Genomic DNA, 20,342 nt, shown 5'->3' with positions numbered 1-20,342 from the left:
ACGTCATGTGGGGTGTGAGGAACCGCGGGGGGGGGGGGGGCTGCTTCCTCTGTGACTCAGGGCCTTGGCAGGGAAATGACTTTGCACTGAGCTGTACATCTGGCTTTGGACCAGACCGGCCTAATGAAATCTTAGAGGCTGGGAGCTGCCCTGGTGGCCTCAGCATCCCTTGGGGCATTTCCCTGTGCTAGGGTGGCAGTGGGGTGGAAATGAGATAGTATTCCTAGGTTTAGGCCAGTAGAGCCAGGTGAAGGGCCAGGGACAGAAGGACTTGCTTCAAGAAGGAGGTCCCTGAGATAGATACCTGCTACTCCTCAGCACCCATCCTACCCGTCTCCAGCCCACTGCAGGAATTGATGTACTTCCTGTGGGCAGATGGCCTTCAGATGCCCCTCCCTTGGTCCATAGCCTAGCCCAGGTGGGAGTCCCTCATTGGTATTTTAGGGCATTGGGCATTTCTTCTGCCCTTCGGAGTGAGGGACAAATCACATGGACTTGCTCTGGGTCTGCTGGGGCCAGAACAGCAAGGACAGGAGGTGTTAGTATTCAGCTTCTGAACCTTTGAGCCTTTGAGCCTGGGATCTGAAAACTGCAGGTATGACTGCCCAGGCCAAGGGGCTCGAGCACTGGAACAACCAAGGTCTGGCCAGAGCTTCTGCTCCCGCCGGTGTGGCTCTGCAGTGGGACTTGAATCCCTCCTGCCCGTCTGTCGGTCAGTTAGTGAGGACAGGTCTGCCTGGTATGGGAGGAACCCGATTGCTCTTGAACATCCCCTGGTTCTGAAAGGCTCCTTCTCAAAGCCCTCACTTCCAGCATCGTGTGGAGGGGATCCAGGGTGGAGGCAGATCTGTCCACCCGACTAGTTAGTTCCCAGGACCTATATTTCCCTGGTGCCTAACCTCTGCACAGGAAACACACACACTCCTTCGGAGGCTCAGGGAGCAGGGAGGTATAAATTGGTCACCAACTGTGGATCTCAAGTCACTTCCGCAGCTTCCAGAAAATGTGTCTGCATGATTTTGCAGGGAGGGCAGACACAGGAGACCCTGGCAGGAGGTCAATGTCCTGGCCACAGGTGGCAACAGGACTTCCTCCAGCCTCCCTAGGCTTGGAAGATGGAAGGGTATGCACCTGAGCAGTCCCCAGGACGTGGTGAGGGACCCAAGGATTTTATACTTGGTTACTGCAGTGACTTGGACCTACATCTGGAAACCCTACAACTTGGAAATGATTCTTTGCCCTCTCTTGTCTGTAGGTCACGCCCTGATGGATGTCTGGTGTGGACAATGAAGGAAGAACGCACCTCTCACACCAGAGAGGTAACCTTGGAGTGCACCCTGGGTGACCCTGCTACCTGGAACAATGCGGCTGGTCTGCATGTTCTCGTCCATCTTGCTGTTTGGAGCTGCAGGCCTCCTCCTCTTCATCAGCCTACAGGACCCCACAGAGCTCGACCCCCAACAGGTGCCAGGTGAGCCCTTGCACTTGCTACTGCTGTCGCTGGCTCCCTGCTTACCTGCCAGAGTGACCTCCATGGCCACTCTGATATACTGAGCCTGGGGGATGAGAGCCCCAGAAGGCAGAGGAGGGGTCCTGGCCTCCCCCTGGCAGGCATTGGTGTCAGTGTAGAAATGTTCTGTCTGGTGTCCAACTGTCAGCCTCAGGGCCCTGGCGTCTGTGCTCCATAGCGGCAGGAAGGCCCCACTTGGGGATGATGTTGAGATTTTGTCACTTGTTGCCTTTGGTGAAATTCAGATTTAGGGAATTTCTGCCACCCCTTGGGGCCTTTTCTACACTAGGACATCAGAGAGTGAACTCCAAATGTGATTCAGTTTCCCTGCTCTAGGAGCCATAGGAGGCCTTTAAATCTGGCCTCTGTGGCTTGGACAGAATGGCTTGGGCCACTTACTGGCTTTATGCAGCCAGGATCCACCCCTGTTGCCCCCCATTCCCCCTATGCCTTATGACCCACTGGAGAAGAAGAGCATCCTCCGTTGGTCACCAGGATCTGGCAGGGACAGGCGGATGGCTGTGAGGTAAGAACAGGAAGGTGATTCTGGAATCTCAAGCAAGCAGAATGGAAAAGGGAGCTGTGCAAGGCATCCACCGCTGGACTGGGGAGGGCCGGAAGTCGTAAGCATGGAGCCAGGGCCAGGGAGTGCTCTGCTTTGGACTGAGAGAAAAGCAGGTGTCCAGGTCCAAGCACCAGTCTGTCTCAGCAGTGACCTCTGTAAAAGGAGGGTCCCTGAAAACCCCTCCTAAGTCAACATTCTCTAGGATGTAGATACACTTGCACCCCACAGATACCCCTCCTCCCGAGGGACACTTGCATGTACACGCAGTTACTCGCTCAGCACTCTGAGCCAGGGATGGGGTGAAAGTCACTGGGGGATACTTAGGCAGACAACTTTTCGTGCTGCGCTGCCTGTCTCCTGTAGCAGGGGATGAGAGTGCATGGCCTAGGAACACCTGCTCTCATGCTGCAGCCCCTTGGCATCCTCCCCAGCCCCATCCTCAGCCTCCTGTCTCAGGCTCTCAGCGAAGAGCTATGCCTTTCTCTGCAACCCTCAGGCCTGAATTGTTTTGCTTCTGCAAACAGAGATAACCCATGAGGTGTGGCCCTGAGCCAGACTGAAGGACGCAGGCACCGGGAGGGAGGGAGAAAGACCACAAGGAGGTCAAAGTCCACCTGGGTCTGGAAGCTGCTTCCAGAGGCCCCATGTGTGGGAGGCCTAAGAGTGGCACCTTTCATCAGAGAATGAGCAGGAAGCAGCCACAGCAACGGGCCTAGCAGACAGTGGGTGAGCCCAGTGCCGATGCATCTCCTGCCTGACCCCATAGCTGGTGGCTGTTGAAAAAGTTGGTGTGCTCCTTGGCTTGTGAGGAAGCAAGTGTGTGTGACCAAGCTGGCTCCTCTGGGGACTTTGCAGACTCTCAGGAGCCCTAAAATAGTGGACAACACTGCGTCATCCTGGCAGGATTCCACTGGACAGCACCAGCAGGGCAGAACGAGAACCGGTCCCTGTGGCTGCATGTCATCCGTGCAGAGCAAACTCGGGGAAAGGACGCTCAAGAGCTGCTTGGGATAAAGGGTGTCCTGCATCCTTAGGGTGTGTCCTGGTGTGTTCGGTTGCAGGTGCTCACACGGACAGAGGTTTCAGGTGTCCTCTGTCCTGAATTCTGTGGGGGAACAGCCAGGGAGAGAAGACACTGTGGTGGACAGGTGTGTGGGCACTTCTGGGACAGGTCGTACAGTCCTGGGGGAGATGGTGCTGCGGTGGCCGCAATATGTGCTCTGCCATGCTGCAGCCTGCTGGCAAAGCAGCACTTGCTTTGCAGGCAGAGCTTCTAACTCGAGCTTGCATAGCTGCCCAGGTGCCAGGTACATGGATTATAGGTGGGCGGAGGAAAAGGACATTGGGTTGTCCTGGTGCCCTCAGACAGATCGGAGCCTCGGGCTGACAGTGCCTGTAGGATGGCACGAAGCAAGGCCAAGCAGGTGAGCAGCACGCATGGATCTTGAGCCATGTACTGCTGCTGGTGAAAGCTGGTGGGCCATCCTCACCATGTGCCACGTGCCATAGGATGGGCATCCTGGATGTTCTTTGTAAATCACACCAAACACAGTCGTAAAACTTTAAGTAATGCTTACGTTACTTTCCCTGAGCAAAGTACTCCTGACACAAGCTGTTTGTGTTGATTTGTTACTATTCATTTATTCTTTCCCTGTACTTCTCACAGCAGCCTAATTGTGATTCGGTACCAAGAAAGCAATATCAAAGTAATTTTCCACAACATTAGTTACAATTTTCTTCTGATCTTTCGAGTGAAACAATCCCATCCTGTTGGCTTCTCTGAGCATATAAACCTTGATTACATTTATCTGTTGGAAACCAGTGCTTACAAAGTATATGTGTCCAGTCGCACGGCTGGGTGGCCCCAAGGGCCCCAGCGAGACTTCTCCTTGTGGGCTTCTGTGCAAGGGAGGTGCAGATGAGGGAGGCTGCCTCGCCACCTGGATCAGGCAAGGCCCCTCAGGGGGTACCAGTCTACCCAGGAAATCTCACGTGGCAGCACACATTTTCCTGGGAACGGACCGAATTCTTTAGGATCTGCCATCTGTTGCATGACAAAGGTAGGAGAAGGAAGACGGGCACATGAAAATTCAGGAATCGCCTTGAGAAGGTGCTAGGAGTTTGTCATTGCTTCTACTCCCTGGGGGTCTGGTGTGGGTCAGAGCTTCTACAGCTTTCAAGTGTTAACTGCCAGAAAAATCTTACGGGCCAGCCAGGCCTTCCCACAAGGCTCATGCTTTAGGTGGAATCTTAAAGAGTTGTCGACGTTGGTAAGTTGGATCATATTTAAAACAGTTTTTGCTATATTTTAAATCAATCTTTCTGAAAAAGAGCTGCCTGTTAACTGATCTAAGTATTGAGATTAGATTTTTCCTGTGTATCAGAGAATTCTACCTTTGCAGTTACAGTCACCTGCCAGTCTCCGATTGTGCTGGGTCAGAGGCCGGTGCTTCTGCCCTCGGAAGCTTCCCTTCTTGACCAGAGACAAGGTTCACCTCACCTCCCAGGGAAAGACTCAGAGGCCAGGCCAGAACTGAGGATAAAACAAACAAACAAAAAAACCCCACCACATGGCTCTAGGGGCTGCAGAAGGCAGGGTCCACATTCAGCTGGTCAAACTGAACTCTGAACTGCCTCTCTGTGAAGGCTTTACTATGGAGAGTTTGACTAGAATAGTGGCAGATTAGAATAGTATGCTCAACTCCCTGTATCTGTCACCCAGCGCCCCCAATCTGGCCAGCCTGACCCAAGCCATACTCCACCTCATCCTTCCTTCTCGATTTAAAAATTTACACCAGGAGGCTGGGGATTTACCTCAGTGGTGCCTCCGCCTGCCTCGCAAGCGCAGTGTCCTGAGTTTGATCCCTAGTACACAAAATAAAAAGATAAAAACTTATACCAGGGCTGGGTGTGTAGCTCAGCAGCATTACATCTGCCTGGCAAACGCAAGGTCCTGTGTTCAACTCCTGGTACCAAAAAGAAAAAAAAAAAAAACAATAACAAAAAAACTTATAAGATTTCAGATCAGTTCAGCCATAAATGTTTCAATACATTTCTCTGTTCAAAGATAAGAACTCCTTTTTTTAACATTACCACTAAACCATCCAACAGTTCCATAATATCATTAAATATCTACTCAATATTCAAACTTCTAATTGTCTCACAAATATAAAATACCTTTATTTCCAGTTTGTTTTATCCAACATTCAGACAAAGCCATACATTGAAGTTGGCTAGCAAGCCTGTTAAGTCCCTTTTCATCCTGAAGATTCTTTCGGCCTCTTCATTTTTCTCTGGCTATTTATTTAAGGAAACCAGGTCATGGGTCGTGTAGAATTTCCCACAACTGGAATTTCATTGATTGGACCCATTTACTAGCATTCAATCTTTTCATTATTCTTTCCATTCTCTATAATTAGGTAAATCTTGCAAATTGCTTGGACCTAGATTGGGTAGTTTTGCTTTTGTTTTCTTTTGGGGAACAAGAATTCATATGTGGTTCTGTGTTCTGTCAGGAGGCTCAAGTCTGTCTGAGAGTCACCAATGATCATGCCTAGGTGTGTCCATTCATGAGGTGTTTGCACAGAGGCCTTGATCTCATTTTATCATTTCTCTGCGTCCTTTTAAGTGGGATGGATTTTGTTTTAATGGGGCCACATGAGCTACTGTTAGTGACCCATGAAACCAAAGGGAATGGTGGATTGATTGTTACGTAAAAATATGACCTGATGATATAGGTTCTGTTGCTACAGATTCCGTTGCACATACTATAAATCGTTCTGCTTTTTTGTTAATGTTTGGCTTTGCAGAGTGAGTTTTCTTGCAGTGGGACCACTCCATGTTTAAAGCTCTTGGCTATTTGCTGGACTCAAGGTTGTGGATGTGATGCTGGAGTGACAGCCCTAGGGGACAAGCAGAGCTCCCTCCTCAGGGACCCCTGGTATAGACAAAGGGACTGGATGGCCTCTGGGTCTTCTCAGTCTATGGCTTGCAGTGGAGTATTTCTTGTTGGGTACAAGGGCATTCTAAGATAATAATAATAAGCAAATTGAGCATTCACCATGTGTCAGGTCTTGTGCTAAGCACTTTATGTGTTTCAGCGCATACAGTTCTTCTCATGCATGATTTCTGTTTACAGACAGCATGCTGTGTGCTCGCCAGGGCAACACAGAAGCAGTGACAGTACTACTACTGAGCACGGCAGGGCCTTTATGACGTGGCAGGCACTACCACAAGTACTTTCAGTGCATTTAATGTGTGTTTAATACTTTAAACCTGCATAAGTTAATTACTACTATATCATTTGAAAGATGGAAACAATGAGGCCAGAGAGGTTAAGAATAATGCCCAAAGCCACACAGCTTCTGGGCTCCAGAGGTGAGATGTGCTTTAGGCAGCTGCCTTTCTGCTCCCCAACACTTGGGACCCCCGGTATCCATGGTCTAGGCTGAGAGAGCAGTATGGATAGAGGCTTGGAGGCAGGACAGCGTGTAGCTTATGGAGAACTCCAAGTGGCTCAAGGCTGGAAAGTGACCCGTGGCTGAAGACACAGCCAGGTCCTAGGCCCAGTGTATCCTTGGTGCAGGACAGAGGAGCCAGCCTTCACCCCAGGTGATGAGAAACTCTGGAGCCTCTGGACTGAGAAGGAGGCATCAGAAAGATCATCCTAGTGGCCACAGGTCCTATAGCTATGGACAGGAAGCAGTGTGGGAGACAGGACCAACCCAAACAGACCAGCTTGGGGTAAGAGGTGTGAGTAATGCAGAAGAGATGCCAAGGGCTAAGGCAGATGGGGACAGGAAAAGGCTGAATTCGGGGCCACCAAGGGGGCTGGGTGCAGAGTTGGTGACTGAGAAGGATGAGGAGAGGTCTTGGTTCAGGAGGACTCCAGGCTGCTGTCTGGGATAGATGGGGGCTGGGGGTCCCATTCACCGTGGTAAGCAGACAGGTTGGGAGAGGTCTGAGGGCAAGGGCAAGAGGCCAGGTGGTCCATTCGGGGATTAGAGCATCTGAACTGCTTGGTAGGGCTCATGGAGTTAGCTCTTGACTCCTTCTCTGTCCTCCCCGCCCCTGCATCTTCCTCTTCACTCTCACACCCAAAGACAGTGTGCTAGGCCGTTCAGGGTGGAAGGAGCCCCACCTGGGAGGGAAGCTGGCATCTCAGTAGACTCATGTCTGCCCCGCCTTCCCAGCGCAGGACACTGAGATTTGCCCTGGAAGCTTCCCGTATGCCCTGGTATCTGAATGTCCAAGCTGAGAATCAAGCTTTGTTGCTGGGTTCGCCGGTAGAGGGAAGAGACCTGTGTGTGCTCACCTGTGCAGAGACCTCTGTGATCCTGCCACTTGGCCATGCATCGGGGGATGAGAGCTACAGCCAAGAGGAAGGGTGGGTGGAGGAAGATTGGATTGAGTCTGCTCTTGGTAGCTCAGGATCTAGGGGTCAAGGAAAAAGGTGACCCAGGCTTTTGCCTAGAGGGTTCCAATCTGGGGGACCTGGGGGGAGACTTGACCTTGCCTCAGGGGGTCCTAAGGGAGAGACAAACTCACCTTTGGGACACTTACAGGACAAAACAGGCTTGCACATAAGAGCTGGAGGAGTTGGGAAGACTTCTGGAGGAAGGGAGCTGTGAGCCGACCTCCACTGGAGGCAGCAAGTGGGTTTGGGGGAGACTCTGGAGCCAGGGTCTCTCTCCCAGCCACACACTGTGGGGCATTTCACCCACTGTCTCACAGCTAGAAATCAACGAGCCAGTGCCCTATGCCCGTGGGTCTGGTGAACTCCAGAGCTCTTGATTTGGTCCCCCGGAGGGAGAGTTGGAATAGTGTGTCCTTCGTTCTGGGTCCTGTGACTCCAGAGACACAGCCCTGCCTGTGTGCTGCTGAAAGCCACACTGTGATAGCAGGCTTGCCTGGCTTCTTCAGTCACTTTCTTTGTCCAAATGTATCCCCTGGAGCTCCGGTACCACAGGTCAGGACCAACAGCCTAGGTGGGCCAGAGCCCCAGGGGTGACTTCTGAGAGGCTCCCAACAGGTCACCCAAGTGAGGGGACAGAGTAAATGGCAGTGCAGTGCCCGCCACTGTCCTCGTTCCTTTGCAGCAAGCCCTGAGCTCCTGGGGCTGGGCTCTCTAAAGCCCACATCCTCTCCAGGGCAAGGGAGCAGCCCAGCCCCACCAGTTTCCATGGCACCTCTACTTTCCCCAGGCAGGTGGGTTTTATTGGAATCCTCTCGAGTCTGTTTCCTGAAACCGTTTTCTAACAGCGTTGCGGAACATCATATATATTTCCTACAAACCTTGTGAGGCTGACACATCCTTGTTGTGACTGTGAATATCAGAAGTGACATGTAATTGCAGTGATCCATCCTGTTAAGTAGCTGGCAATATATCATTGCAAAATCAGCAGGGCTGGGACTCTTGAAACCCAGTGTTTCTAAACAACACACCTGCAGTGTCTTCCAACTGTCTTGCTGCACAGAGCCCAAAGCTCACTGGCATTGTGTTGCACACCTGCCCTCACTTTGCCACTCCAGGGCTATAGCAGAGGCAGTTTCACTCTGGGCAAAGCCACCCAGTAGGTTTTCAGATGTCCTGGGATGTCTCCTCCTTGTTACAACATACCATGCTCACAGTCAGGGCACAGCCCTTCGTGGCCTGCCTCTTTCTCTTTGTTGATGTCCACAGCATGTTTTGGGCCAATCCAGCCATCACTGTGCCAGCTGTTAAGGTAGCGGGTGGATTGAGGGGGTGCTAGGGCCCAGGGACACAGATGGCCCTCTGCACAAGGCAGGAGTCACCACTCACAGTGTTCAACACTACCTTAGAACACAGCGTGAAGAGTGCCCCCTGCAGCTGTGCGCAGGCCATGGAGACCCATCTGGGGATCGGCCAGCAGGTGCCAGAAGGACACAAAGTCAAAACTGTGGTTTTCATGTCTGGACACCTCAAGAAAAATGGGTTTGGTGGGTACTGGTGATGCTGGCTTCAGATTCTGCTGTGTGTATATGAGAGGGTGAAAGGACGCTCTTTTTTGAACTGCCTGGGAGACCTTGACCTTGAGGATCCCCACTGTGAGTCCTGTCTCCGCAGTGAGAGTTGATCTGTCCCCGCCCTCTCTCACTGGAGCCTTGTAGAACCCCTAGCCTGCAGCTCTCCAGCACCTACTTCCTCCTTGTGCCCGATTGCCTGGGTCCCTCCACCCCCTGCAGGTGGAGGGACCATCCATGACCCCCCCCCGGGTCTCCAGCTGGAGTCTCTCTTTCCTTTGGTGCATTAAAACATGCTAAATGAAAAATAATGAACATGTAGGTACTAATAACAGGAATCACCTAATTAAATTAGGAAACAGACATCATATTGCTGTAATCTGAAAATTGATATTAATAGAAAATGGTCCCAGAATTGTTATGCTAGGGATTTCCTAGGGGTGGGAAAATTAGAAAGGAGAACACACAGAAAATTGGGGACAGTTGTATCCAATAAGAGTGAGATGACTTATGTTTTAGAGGAACTACAGTAAAACGCTAAAAATAGAAGACAGGATGATTGTGTGGATCCAATGAATTAACAGACAGAAATGGCTTTGAAAACCACATAGCTCTGCACAAGTGTTTGATGGTAATTTATAAAATAAGACAACATAATTAAGCTTCCATGTGCATGGCACAATCATAGTTCTTGTTCATCAGGTGCCTGGCACTATCCTGAGTGCTTTCCTATTTACCCTTCATCCTGTGAGGTCATTGCCCTCAACTGAGACAGCTTCTGTCCAAGCTTCTGCCTAAAGTACTGAAGTGGCCAAGCCAGGATTCAAACCCAGATTTTCCTGACTCCAAAGTCCTGCTCAGCCAGCTCTGCCCTTGCCTGTTGCTACTTGTTAATGTCAAGGTCCCTATTTTTTTATTTTCTGATATTTTATCATTTCCTCAGAGGATATTTCTTCCTGTCACCCAACAGATTTCAGCAACAGCCCAGTTCCCCGAACCTCAGGCCCCAAGACTCCTCCACTGTTTTAGTTAAGAAAGCCAACAACAAAGACACCTTCTGAAATTACAGTCCAGCTGGAAAATTGGGTCTCCCATTGTGTGCCAGGCTGGGCAAGGCTGAGCAGTGCTGGCAGTTCTGGGACCCACCGTGTCCCTAGGTAGCCCAGGTTTTGGGTTGTGTGTGCCTTCAGAGCAGCCCATTGTTTCCCAGAGGACCCGGTGAGGGAGTGAATTGGGCCCTGTTCGCCTGCAACATGAGTCACAGCTAGGTGGGGCGAGAGTGGGTTTCAAGTGTGGGGTGACCCCTTGCCCACCCTGCCTGTCCCAGAATGAACTGGAGGAACTGGGGAAGGAGGGGGAGGCAGAGGTCAAGAGCTGTGTGTGAGGTCTTCCCAGAATGACATCCGGCCTGGAACTCTGACTACGCCAAGGCCAGGCATGGGGCTGGCTAAGGATCTGGTGAGGATGGTGTTGGGAAGGGTTCCATGAGGACTGAACTTGTGTCCCTCTACTTGTGCCCCCACCTCCTGACCTTTGTGAGGGCCACCTGGCATCAGAGCCACGCCTCCTACTCAGAAGGAGATCGCCCTGCAGAGAGGCCCCCGTCCCAAAGTGACACAGGGCTTGAGGAAGAAGGGTGTGAGGCCACCACCTGGCTCCCCTCACGTGGGCTGGCGTGTCAGTCCCAGGTGGGGAGGACCTCAGAGAACACGGCAAGTGGGAGCAGGACACCTGCCATCAGTGCAGGGAAATCCAGTGGGATCCTGCCCTGGGCCAACTTCCTGAAGTCCTGGAGCCCCTGTTCCTAACGTAGGCAGCAGGGACGTGGTTCTGAGCCAGCCACTACTCCAAGGACAAGCTGTTGCTATGGCTGTGGGTGTCTTCCTTCTTCTCCATGGCCTCTGGGTGAGTCTTGGTTATTGGAAACTGGAAAAGGTCAGAGTGGTCGTTATGACAACACAGACACCAGAGAGAGATACATGATGCATGTCCAAGATAGGTGGGCCTGGCAGGGAGGGCTTGGATGTGGCCCAGCCTGTGCCCTGCGGCCGGCTGCCTGCCCTGGTGGGATGCCACCCTCACATTCATTCCTACACCATGCATGTGCCGTTAGGGTTATTGCCGGTTTTCCCTTCTCACAATATTTGCGGGAAGCCAGGAGCCAACAGGCAGATCCCATTTAAGCCAAAAGCTCACCATTACGTACCTGCTGATGTTTTCATTATAAAGCTTATTTTCCAGGATTTGTGGCTCTGCTGTTTTAACTCAAATCATTGCGGAGCTCCGTGGAAGATTCTCTCATTTTAAAATTTTATTTATATGGGGAAATTGCTGAGCTTACATCAGTTCTGGTGCTAGCGACAGCTACTGCTCGGGAGAGTCCTTCAGAAGAGCGGGCTCCTGATGGAGGAGGTGGAGGGGCACCTATGGGCTTCTGCACATTTTCTTGGTCTGGGGTCCCAGCAGGAGGTTGGGCATGGTGTTTCATCTTGCCCTGGAGCCTGGCAGAGACCTTTCTCAGCCTACCTCAGCAGCCTGAAAGATCACTGATGGAATGGGCTGGCCCTGGTCATCCCCAAGGCCGGAGGGTCCAGTCACCGGCCAGTGGTGCCCTTCCTAGGTAGTTCCGAGTAGGATGATCTGAGCCCTTCCTGAGTTATGGTTGCCTGTCTGCATGTGTCCACTCCAGGGATGGCTGCCCCGGGTCTCATCAGATCCTGGAGTGACCTGACCCACCTCCCACAGGCTGCACACACTTGGGGTGAGTGCATATGACCTTTTCCCTTAGGGTCTGGACCTGCTGCAGAGGAAGAGAGGAGATAGAAAGGGGTGAGAGAGGACGTCAGTGGAACTAGCTTGGGAGCCAGAGCAGAGCTGCAGGGAGGGGGAGACCATAGGACAGACGGGAGGGGGGGACACACAGGGAGGGAAAATGGACAAGCTGGCCCTGGGTACAGGGCCACTGCTCAGCTCTGACCTGTGTTTAAGAATGTGGGCCCAAGGGTGCTGCCTCTTGCTTTATTTTTGATTTTGTTTATTCAGGAAGCTGGGACCCTAACGTATTTATGTGGATCCCCTGAGTTCCAAGCAGCAGCTCTCACTCAGAGAGCGTTCTATGGAGGTGAATAGCAGCGCCATGTAATTTCTTTCATTTATACCCAGTTCTCGTAGGGAAATAGGTGGGCCCACCAGGACAGGTCTATTTCAGTAACAAAGAAAGAATCATTTCTGTTGAAACCTCCTGAAAGAACGGATCCTCCAAGAAGCAGCTGGAGAATGGCCTGTAGGTACCTGTGAGTGGCATGGGATTAATTGGAAAAGCATTTCTGGCTTGGCTGCCTATTTCCCACAGCAGGGACAGCTCCACTGGCTTCCTTCTTCCCCACCTAGGACACTGGCTGAGACAATCACATCTAGCAAGGGTCCCCCTGGAGAGAAGCCTGGCCTGATCCAATAGGGGGCACTTTCTAGATTCTTCTCCACTGTTCCATGTCCAGAGGTGATGTCACTGGGCCATAGCCATTCCTGTGAGTTGCAAATGTGTTCTGATGCTTGTGTACACATGGGAGTGCTGGTGAAGGCTCAGATATCTTATAGGTGTGTATGTGTGTGTGTGTATGTGTGTGTGTGTGTGAGAGAGAGAGAGAGAGAGAGAGAGGTCTTGTGATCCTGTATATGTGCAATTGAGTATACTCACCTCCATATTTCTGTAGACGGAGGGGTATATGTGCCTCAGCCCATAGCCCTAGGAGGACACACTTCATCCTGAAGATTGGGGCTGGCTGTTCGAGTGTACCGTGACATTTCCACCTGCTTTGAACACACACACAGTCATGACCCAGGCAGGGGCAGGTGACTTGGGGACCACAGGGTGAGTTGTCCATGGATTGTCAGCCACAGGAGTGAGTGAAGAATGGCAATTCCAGCAGGGACTCAGCAAAAAACAGTTGTTGTAACTCCCTCCTTGTGACCTGGACAGACCAAATAATGGAATTATATTTATAATATTTTAGGTTGAGTGACCGTTCCTGAAATTATTTCCTTCCCGTATCCCCGCCAGAAGCAGCAGCAGTAATTAAAGGATTTTCCTGGCTTAAATCAGGTCTGCCTACTGAGTGGGTACAGTATATAGAGTTTGCAAAATTAGGGGGTCCATATCCTGAGGGCTGGGAAGACAGGTGAGTCCACAGGTAAGAAGATGGGGTCTCACTGCTGCAGGAATTTCTGTTTTCATTCATTTCTTGTAGAAATATTTACCAAAAGGTCCCTGTGCTGTTGAAATTTGCAGTGATGAGGTGGCAGGGATTTCCTGGTGCTGCTCTGTCTTTTTCCAGATGGGCCTTTAACAAAGTCCCAGGGGTGTGAACTGGCCTTGCATCCTTCTTCCACTTAGGGGCCGGTAAGTTGAGGTTTGAAGTTGAGACCGTTCTAGTGGACTTCCCATAGGTCAGACCAAGAGAAAGGAAGAGCCTTGGCCCCCATCTGTCAGTTTGTGCTGCTGTAACACCTCAGACTGGGTGATTTATAAAGGGGAGGCCAAGAGCATTGTGCCAGCATCTGATGAGATCTTCTTGCTGGATCATAGCATGGTGGAGTGCATCACATGGCAGAGAACAGGCATCATCAGCTGAGGTCACTTCACTTACAGAGACACCGGTCCCACCACAGAGGCCCACCCTCATGATCTTATCTAATCCTACTCCCTCCCAAGGCCCTGCTTCCAAAAACCATGAACATATTAGTTTGAAGGTTAAGTTTCTAACCCATGAGGTTTGGGGAGTACGTTCAAGCCACAGCGGCTTCCATCCTGTCCACTAGAGAGAGGTGAGGGCCAACTTCAATCTGCTGCAGCTAGAGGTGAGTTGGAGCATTCTGCCCAGGCCCGGACCTCCCTCCCCGAAAGTTGCTTCTGGCCTCTGCCCATTGCTTCGCTGAGGATGAGGCAGTCTTCTTCTGCAGAGAGCTGGTGGAGAATGCCAGAGTCACATGAAAGCAAATTCCTACAGTTTGTCCAGACCCAACAGTGGGGAAGCCTGCCTAGCCCCCAGTGAATAAATAGAACCTAAAACATCCATAGTTCAATGGCACTCCATCCTAGAGTTCCAGGAGGAAGTGAATCATGGGAGCCAGAAAATGAGAGGGACTGGAGAGAAGTAATGAGCTCACTGAGGTCCGTGCTAGGGTTTTGTTTAGAAGTTTGGTTGATTTTCTTCGGTGCTAGAAATGGAACTGAGGCCATGTGCATGCTAGGCAAGTGCTGTACCACTGAACTATGCATCTTTGAGAACTAGGGCTTTAAAAGAAAACAAAACAAAAAACAATACAGGTACAGATCCCTCAGAATAGGGTTCAGGATTCCCCCCTCCAGGATGCTCAGGTGCCTTATATAAAATGATGTAGTATTTATATATAACTTCTGCACATCCTCCTGTATACTTTAACTCATCTCTAGATTTCTTTTTTTAAATTAATTTTATTGGTACATTTAAGGTATACAATGTAGTGACATTCATCACTGGAAATTTGCAGCTTTACAAATCCATCTTGGTTCTTATTTTTTTCCCCATTCTCCTGCCCTCCCTTCAACCCCTCCACCCCTCCCTATCTACAAAGACTTTGTTTCCATTTTTTTCATTTTCTCATATTATTTCCGTTCCCTTCTTTCTTTTCCCTACCCCTCCCATTTCCCTTTGCACCTTTTTTTCGTATTTCACATTATCTATTTATTATACCTTTTAGACCTTGTTAACGCTTTCAGTTTCTCACACTAATGAAACTATTTGATAGTTACACATGTCCTATTTATTTCACTTTAGAGTATCGCCTCAATGTGCATCGATTAAGCTAGAAATGTCTCTTTTTTCTCATTCTTTATGGCTGAGTAGTACTCCATTTTATAAAACACACACACACACACACACACACACACCACACACACACACACACACACATTTTCTTTATCCAGTCTTCTGTTGATGGGCGATTGGGCTGCTTCTAAGTTTAAGCTGTCAAGAATTGTGCTGCTATGAACATGGGTGCACATATATCACTGTGGTACTATTTTTTTCATTATTTGGGGAAGATACCCAGCAGGGGAATGGCTGGATCAAATGGGATTTCTGATCCTAGTTCTCTGAAGTATCTCCATACTGGTTTCCTCAGTGGTTGCGCCAGTCTACACTCCCACTAGCAGTGGAGAAGGGTTCCTCTTTCCCTACAGCCCTGCCAGCATTTGTTACGGGTTGATTTCGTGATAGCAGCCATTCTTTCTGGGATGAGGTGGAATCCCAGTGTTGTGTTCATTTGTATCTCTTGAATGAGCAGTGATGTTGAACATTTTTTCATATGTTTACTTGCTGCTTCTACTTCTTTGTCTGAGAAATGTCTGTTCATTTCAGTTGCCCATTTTTGAATTGGGTCTTTGAATTTGGGAGGTCTGACTTTTTTAAGTTCTTTATATATTCTGAAAAGTAGACCTTCATCTGAGGAAGAGCCGGTGAAAAGTTTTTCCACATTGTAGGTTGTCACTTCACACTATTGATCGTTTCTCTTGCTGTGCAGAAGCTTTTTAATAAGAAGACCTCCCAATTGTTGATTGTGCTAGTTAGTTCATGGGCAACTGAAGTTCTGTTCATAAAATGTTTTCCTACACCAATGTCAAGAGTTCTACCTAACCATTCTTCTAGTCGGTTTATGTTTCTGTTTTAATATTTAGACAATATTTAGATTTTTAAACCATTTCTATTTTAGTTCAGTATGTGGTGAGAGATACAGGCCTAGTTTTAATCTTTGGCAGATTGAAACCCAGTTTTTCCAGCACCATTTATTAAAGAGGCCATCTTTCCTCCAGTTAAGGGTGTTTGGCTCCTTTGTCAAAGATGAGGTGGCTGAGCATGTCTGGAGTTGTTTCTGCATCTCCTGATCTGTTCCACTGGTCCTCAGGTCTTTTTCCTTGCCAGTACCATGTTGTTTTTATCACATTAGCTTTGTAGTATAGTTTTAAGTCAGGGATTGTGATACCCCTACCTTGTCTTTATTGCCTAGAATTGCTTTTGCTATTCTAGGTCTCTTCTTGTTCCAAGTGAATTTTTGGATTATTTTCTCAAGGTCTGTAATAAGTATGCTGCTGGAATTTCAATTGGGATTGCACTGAATCTATATAGCAGTTTTAGAAGTATGGCCATTTTCAGTATGTTGATTCTTCCTACCCAGAAGCAAGGGATGTTTTTCCATTTTCTGATGTCCTCTTCAATCTCTTTTTTCAGAGTGCTGTGGTTTTCAGAATAGAGGTCCTTGATTTCTTTCGTTAGGTGGATTCCTAGGTATTTCAGGTTTTTTAATGCTATTGTAAAAGGAATTGTTTGCCCCATTTCTCTCTCAGTGAGTCTATTTTTTGTGTACAGGGAAGCTATTGCTTTTTGTGTGTTGACCTTGTATCCAGCTACTTTGCTGAATTATTAAGTCTCGAAGACTTTTGGTGGAGTTCTTGGGGTCTTTTATATAGAGTACCATGTCATCTGCAAATAATGACAGTTTGGCTTCTTCATTTCTTATCATTATTCATTTTATTCTTTTAAAAATTTTTTTCCATTTTATTTATTTCTCTTGTCTAATTGCTGTGGCTAATGTTTCCAAAACTATACTGAACAGGAGTGGTGATAGTGGTGATAGTGGACATCCTTGTCTTGTTCCTGATTTCAGTGTGAAGGATTTCAGTTTTTGACCATTTAGTATGATATTGGCTGTTGTTTTTCATAGATGGCTTTTATCAGATTGAGGTAGAGACCATCTATTCCAATTTTCTGGAGGATTTTTATCATAAATGTTTGTTGGATTTTGTCAAATGCTTTTTCTGCATCTATTGAGGTGATCGTATGGTTTTTGTCCTTGGCTCTATTAATATATAGTGCATTACATTCATTGATTTGCATATGTTGAACCATCCTTGCATCCCTGGGATGAATCCCACTTGGTTGGGGTGTATGATCTTCTTGATGATCTTCTGCATTCTGTTTGCCAGTATCTTATTAAGGATTTTTCTTTTTTCCTTTTTCATTTTTGTTTTTGTACTGGGGATCAAACTTTAGTCCTTGCACTTGCAAAGCAGGCGGTAGAACCACTGTGAGCTAAATCCCTAGCCCTCTTATTAAGGGTTTTTATATCTGTCTAGTTAGTGAGATTGGCCTATAATTGTCTTTTTCGTCTGGGTCTTTCTCTGCTTTGGGGATCAAGGTGATGCTTGCTTCCAGGAATGAATTTGGGAGTATTGCTTCCCTTTCAATTTCATTGAAATGTTTAGACAGTAGTGGCAGTAGTTCCTCTCTAAATGTCTTGTAGAATTCAGCAGTGAAGCCATCAGCACCTGGGCTTTTCTTAGTTGGTAAGCTTTTAATTATATTTTCAATGTCATTGATGGATGTTGGGTCATTTAGAAGTTTTAGGTCATCTTCATTCAACTTTAGTAATTCATACATATCTATGAATCTGTCCATTTCTTCTGTATTTTCCATCATATTGGTGTATAGGTTCTCAAAGTAAGTATTGATGCTCTGGATTTCTGCTGGGTCCATTGTAATTTCATCCTTTTCATTCCTAATTTCATGGGTTTGGGCCTTTTCTTTCCTTTTTTTGATAAGGTTGGCTAAGGGTTTGTCAATTTTGTTTATTCTTTGGAAGAACTAACTCTTGGCTTCATTGATTTTTTTTTTTTGTATTGTTCTCTTAGTCTCCATTGCATTGATTTCTGCCCTGATCTTTATAATTTCCTCCCTTGTATGAGCTTTGAGTTTGTCCTGCTTTTCTTTTCTAGAAGCTTGAGGTTCAGCATCAGGTTGTATAATTGTGCTCACTCTGTTTTCCTAACATGAGTATTCACTGCTATGAATTTCCCCATAAAACTGCCCTTGTGTCCCATAGAGTCAGATATGTTTTATTGTCATTGATTTCTTCTTTAATTTCCTCTATGACCCATTGGTTATTCAAAAGTGCGTTGTTCGATTTCCATGTGTTTATGAAATTCTTGCAATTTCTTTTGCTACTGATCTTCAATTTCATCACATTATGGTCTGACAATATACAAGGGATAAGTTGAACTCCCTTGCACTTACTTAAACATGTTCTATGAGAAAGTATATGGTCAGTTTTGGAGAATGATCCATGTGCAGCTGAAAAGAATGTGTATTCTGATTTGGTGGGATGGAACACTCTGTAAACATGTGTTCTTTGTTTAAGAGTTTGATTGAGTCCGTCGGCAATGGCCTCCAATTTTAAGAAGGCAAACTTGGCCATCGAGTGCCCAGAGGAAAAGGATGAGCCCTAAGCCAGAGCTTACTGAAGAACAGAAACAGGAAATCCGGGAAGCTTTTGATCTCTTTGATGCAGATGGGACCGGGGCCATCGATGTGAAGGAACTAAAGGTGGCAATGAGAGCCCTGGACTTTGAGCCCAAGAAAGAAGAAATCAAGAAAATGATAAGTGAAATTGATAAGGAGGGGACAGGCAAAATGAACTTGTGACTTTTTGACAGTGATGACTCAGAAAATGCCTGAGAAAGACACCAAGGAAGAAATCCTGAAAGCTTTCAAGCTCTTTGATGATGAAAAAGTTGGGAAAATATCGTTCAAAGATCTGAAGTGTGTGGCCAAGGAGCTGGGCGAGAACCTGACTGACAAGGAGCTGCAGGAAATGATTGACGAAGCTGATCAAGATGGAAACGGAGAGGTCAGCAAGCAGGAGTTCCTGCTCATCATGAAGAAGACCAGCCTCTATTAAGGCCGGTGCCACCTCCTCTCCTCTGCTGTGAGCACATGTGACTAGACCTAGTGCCTGCTGTCCCATGAACCCGGCTCCCCCTTTCCCTGTCTAACTTAGGCCATGACCTCGAGTCTAGCTTGGACTTTTGGAAGTGCACTTTGATATTAAAGGTCTTTGTAAAATGATCTGCTGATTACTTTAATTCTTGAGAGTGGAATGAGAGGGCATCAGAGTAGGGCAAAGGGTCTGCAGGCCTGCCCACCTGCCGTTCCTCCTGGCCGTGGCCCCTTTTCAGTGTTTCCCCTGTGCACCTGGTGCCCGAGTGCTGCCTTCTCTTTTGTGCTGGCATTCGGATGTGTGTTAATGCTGTTTTGTCTTAAAAATAAAACGTTTCTCAGTTTGAAAAAAAAAAGAGTTTGATTGAGTTCTAGTATTTCACTGTTTATTTTTTTGTCTGGTTGATCTATTTGTGACAGTGGGATATTGAGGTCCCCTACTACTATTGTATTAGTGCTTGTATGATTTTTCATGTCTGTTAGTATTTGTTTTATGTAGTTAGGCACTCTAGTGTTTGGTACATATGTATTAATGATTGTCTTCTCTTCCTCTTGGATTGTTCCCTTTACAAGGATATAGTGTCCTTCTTTGTCTCTTGTAACCAGTGTTGCTTTGAAATCCATTTGCTCTCCGAAGAGGATTGCTACTCCTGCTTCTTTTGGGGTTCCTGTCACATGGAGTATTGTTTTCCACCCTTTAATTTTCAGTCTATGAGTTTCTTTTTGAATTAAGTTTCTTGTATGCTGCATATTGTTGGATCTTGCATCTTGATCCATTCTGCTAGTCTGTTTCTTTTGATTGGTGAATTGAGACCATTAACATTGATGGTTATAACTGATATGTATTGACTTATCCTTGTCATGACTTTTTCTTTTTGTTGGATCACCCCCCTTTGTGTTTAATTTCTTGTCATGCCTCATGAGTTCATTCTGCTGTGCTTCCTGGGATTGTGATTCTCGTCTTTTCCTAGGATATTGTTTAAAAAAAATTTTAGTGCTGGTTTGGTATTCATAAAGTTCCTAGGGTGCTCTTTGTCATGAAAGTATCTTATTTCTCCATCAGTTTTAAAAGAGTGTTTTGCAGGGTACATCAGTCTGGGTTGGAGGTTGTTTTCCTTTAGGTCTTGAAATACATCATTCCATACTCTTCTTGCCTTGTGGGTTTGTGTTGAGAAGTCTGCTGTGAGTCCTTTGTATGTGATTTGTTTCTTTTCTCTAACTGCTTGTAGAATTTTGTTCTTCTGTTGGGTAATTTTAACTATTATATGCCTATGTGCAGATTTTTTTTTTTTTTTTGATCAGGCTAGTTGGAGTTTTATATGACTCACTTATCTGTATGTCAAGGTCTTTCCCACTATTTGGGAAGTTTTCTGACATTACTTCTATGAACAGTTTTTTTTAATGTCATCTGCACTGTCTCCTGTTTCCTTCGTTGACTCCGATATCAGTCTTACATTATTCTTTGCATCACCTA

General features: G+C 47.5%; 1 protein-coding gene and 1 pseudogene across 1 annotated transcript in view; both read left to right on the top strand.

Annotated features, from left to right (window-relative positions):
• The first annotated feature begins 597 nt into the window (after positions 1–597).
• Positions 598–20,342, top strand: part of Chst8 (carbohydrate sulfotransferase 8) — a 71,156-nt gene continuing 51,411 nt past the window's right edge. The window contains 2 exon segments of the mRNA XM_033765980.1: positions 598–712; positions 1,322–1,471. Of these exon segments, the coding sequence (XP_033621871.1) occupies positions 598–712; positions 1,322–1,471 (265 nt within the window).
• On the top strand, positions 18,298–18,845 carry LOC104867471 (annotated as a pseudogene).

This window comes from Fukomys damarensis, unplaced genomic scaffold, assembly GCF_012274545.1.
Source record: "Fukomys damarensis isolate Sample0158 unplaced genomic scaffold, DMR_v1.0_HiC HiC_scaffold_19, whole genome shotgun sequence".
NCBI lineage: Eukaryota > Metazoa > Chordata > Mammalia > Rodentia > Bathyergidae > Fukomys > Fukomys damarensis.
This window is presented reverse-complemented; position numbering and strand designations above follow the sequence as displayed.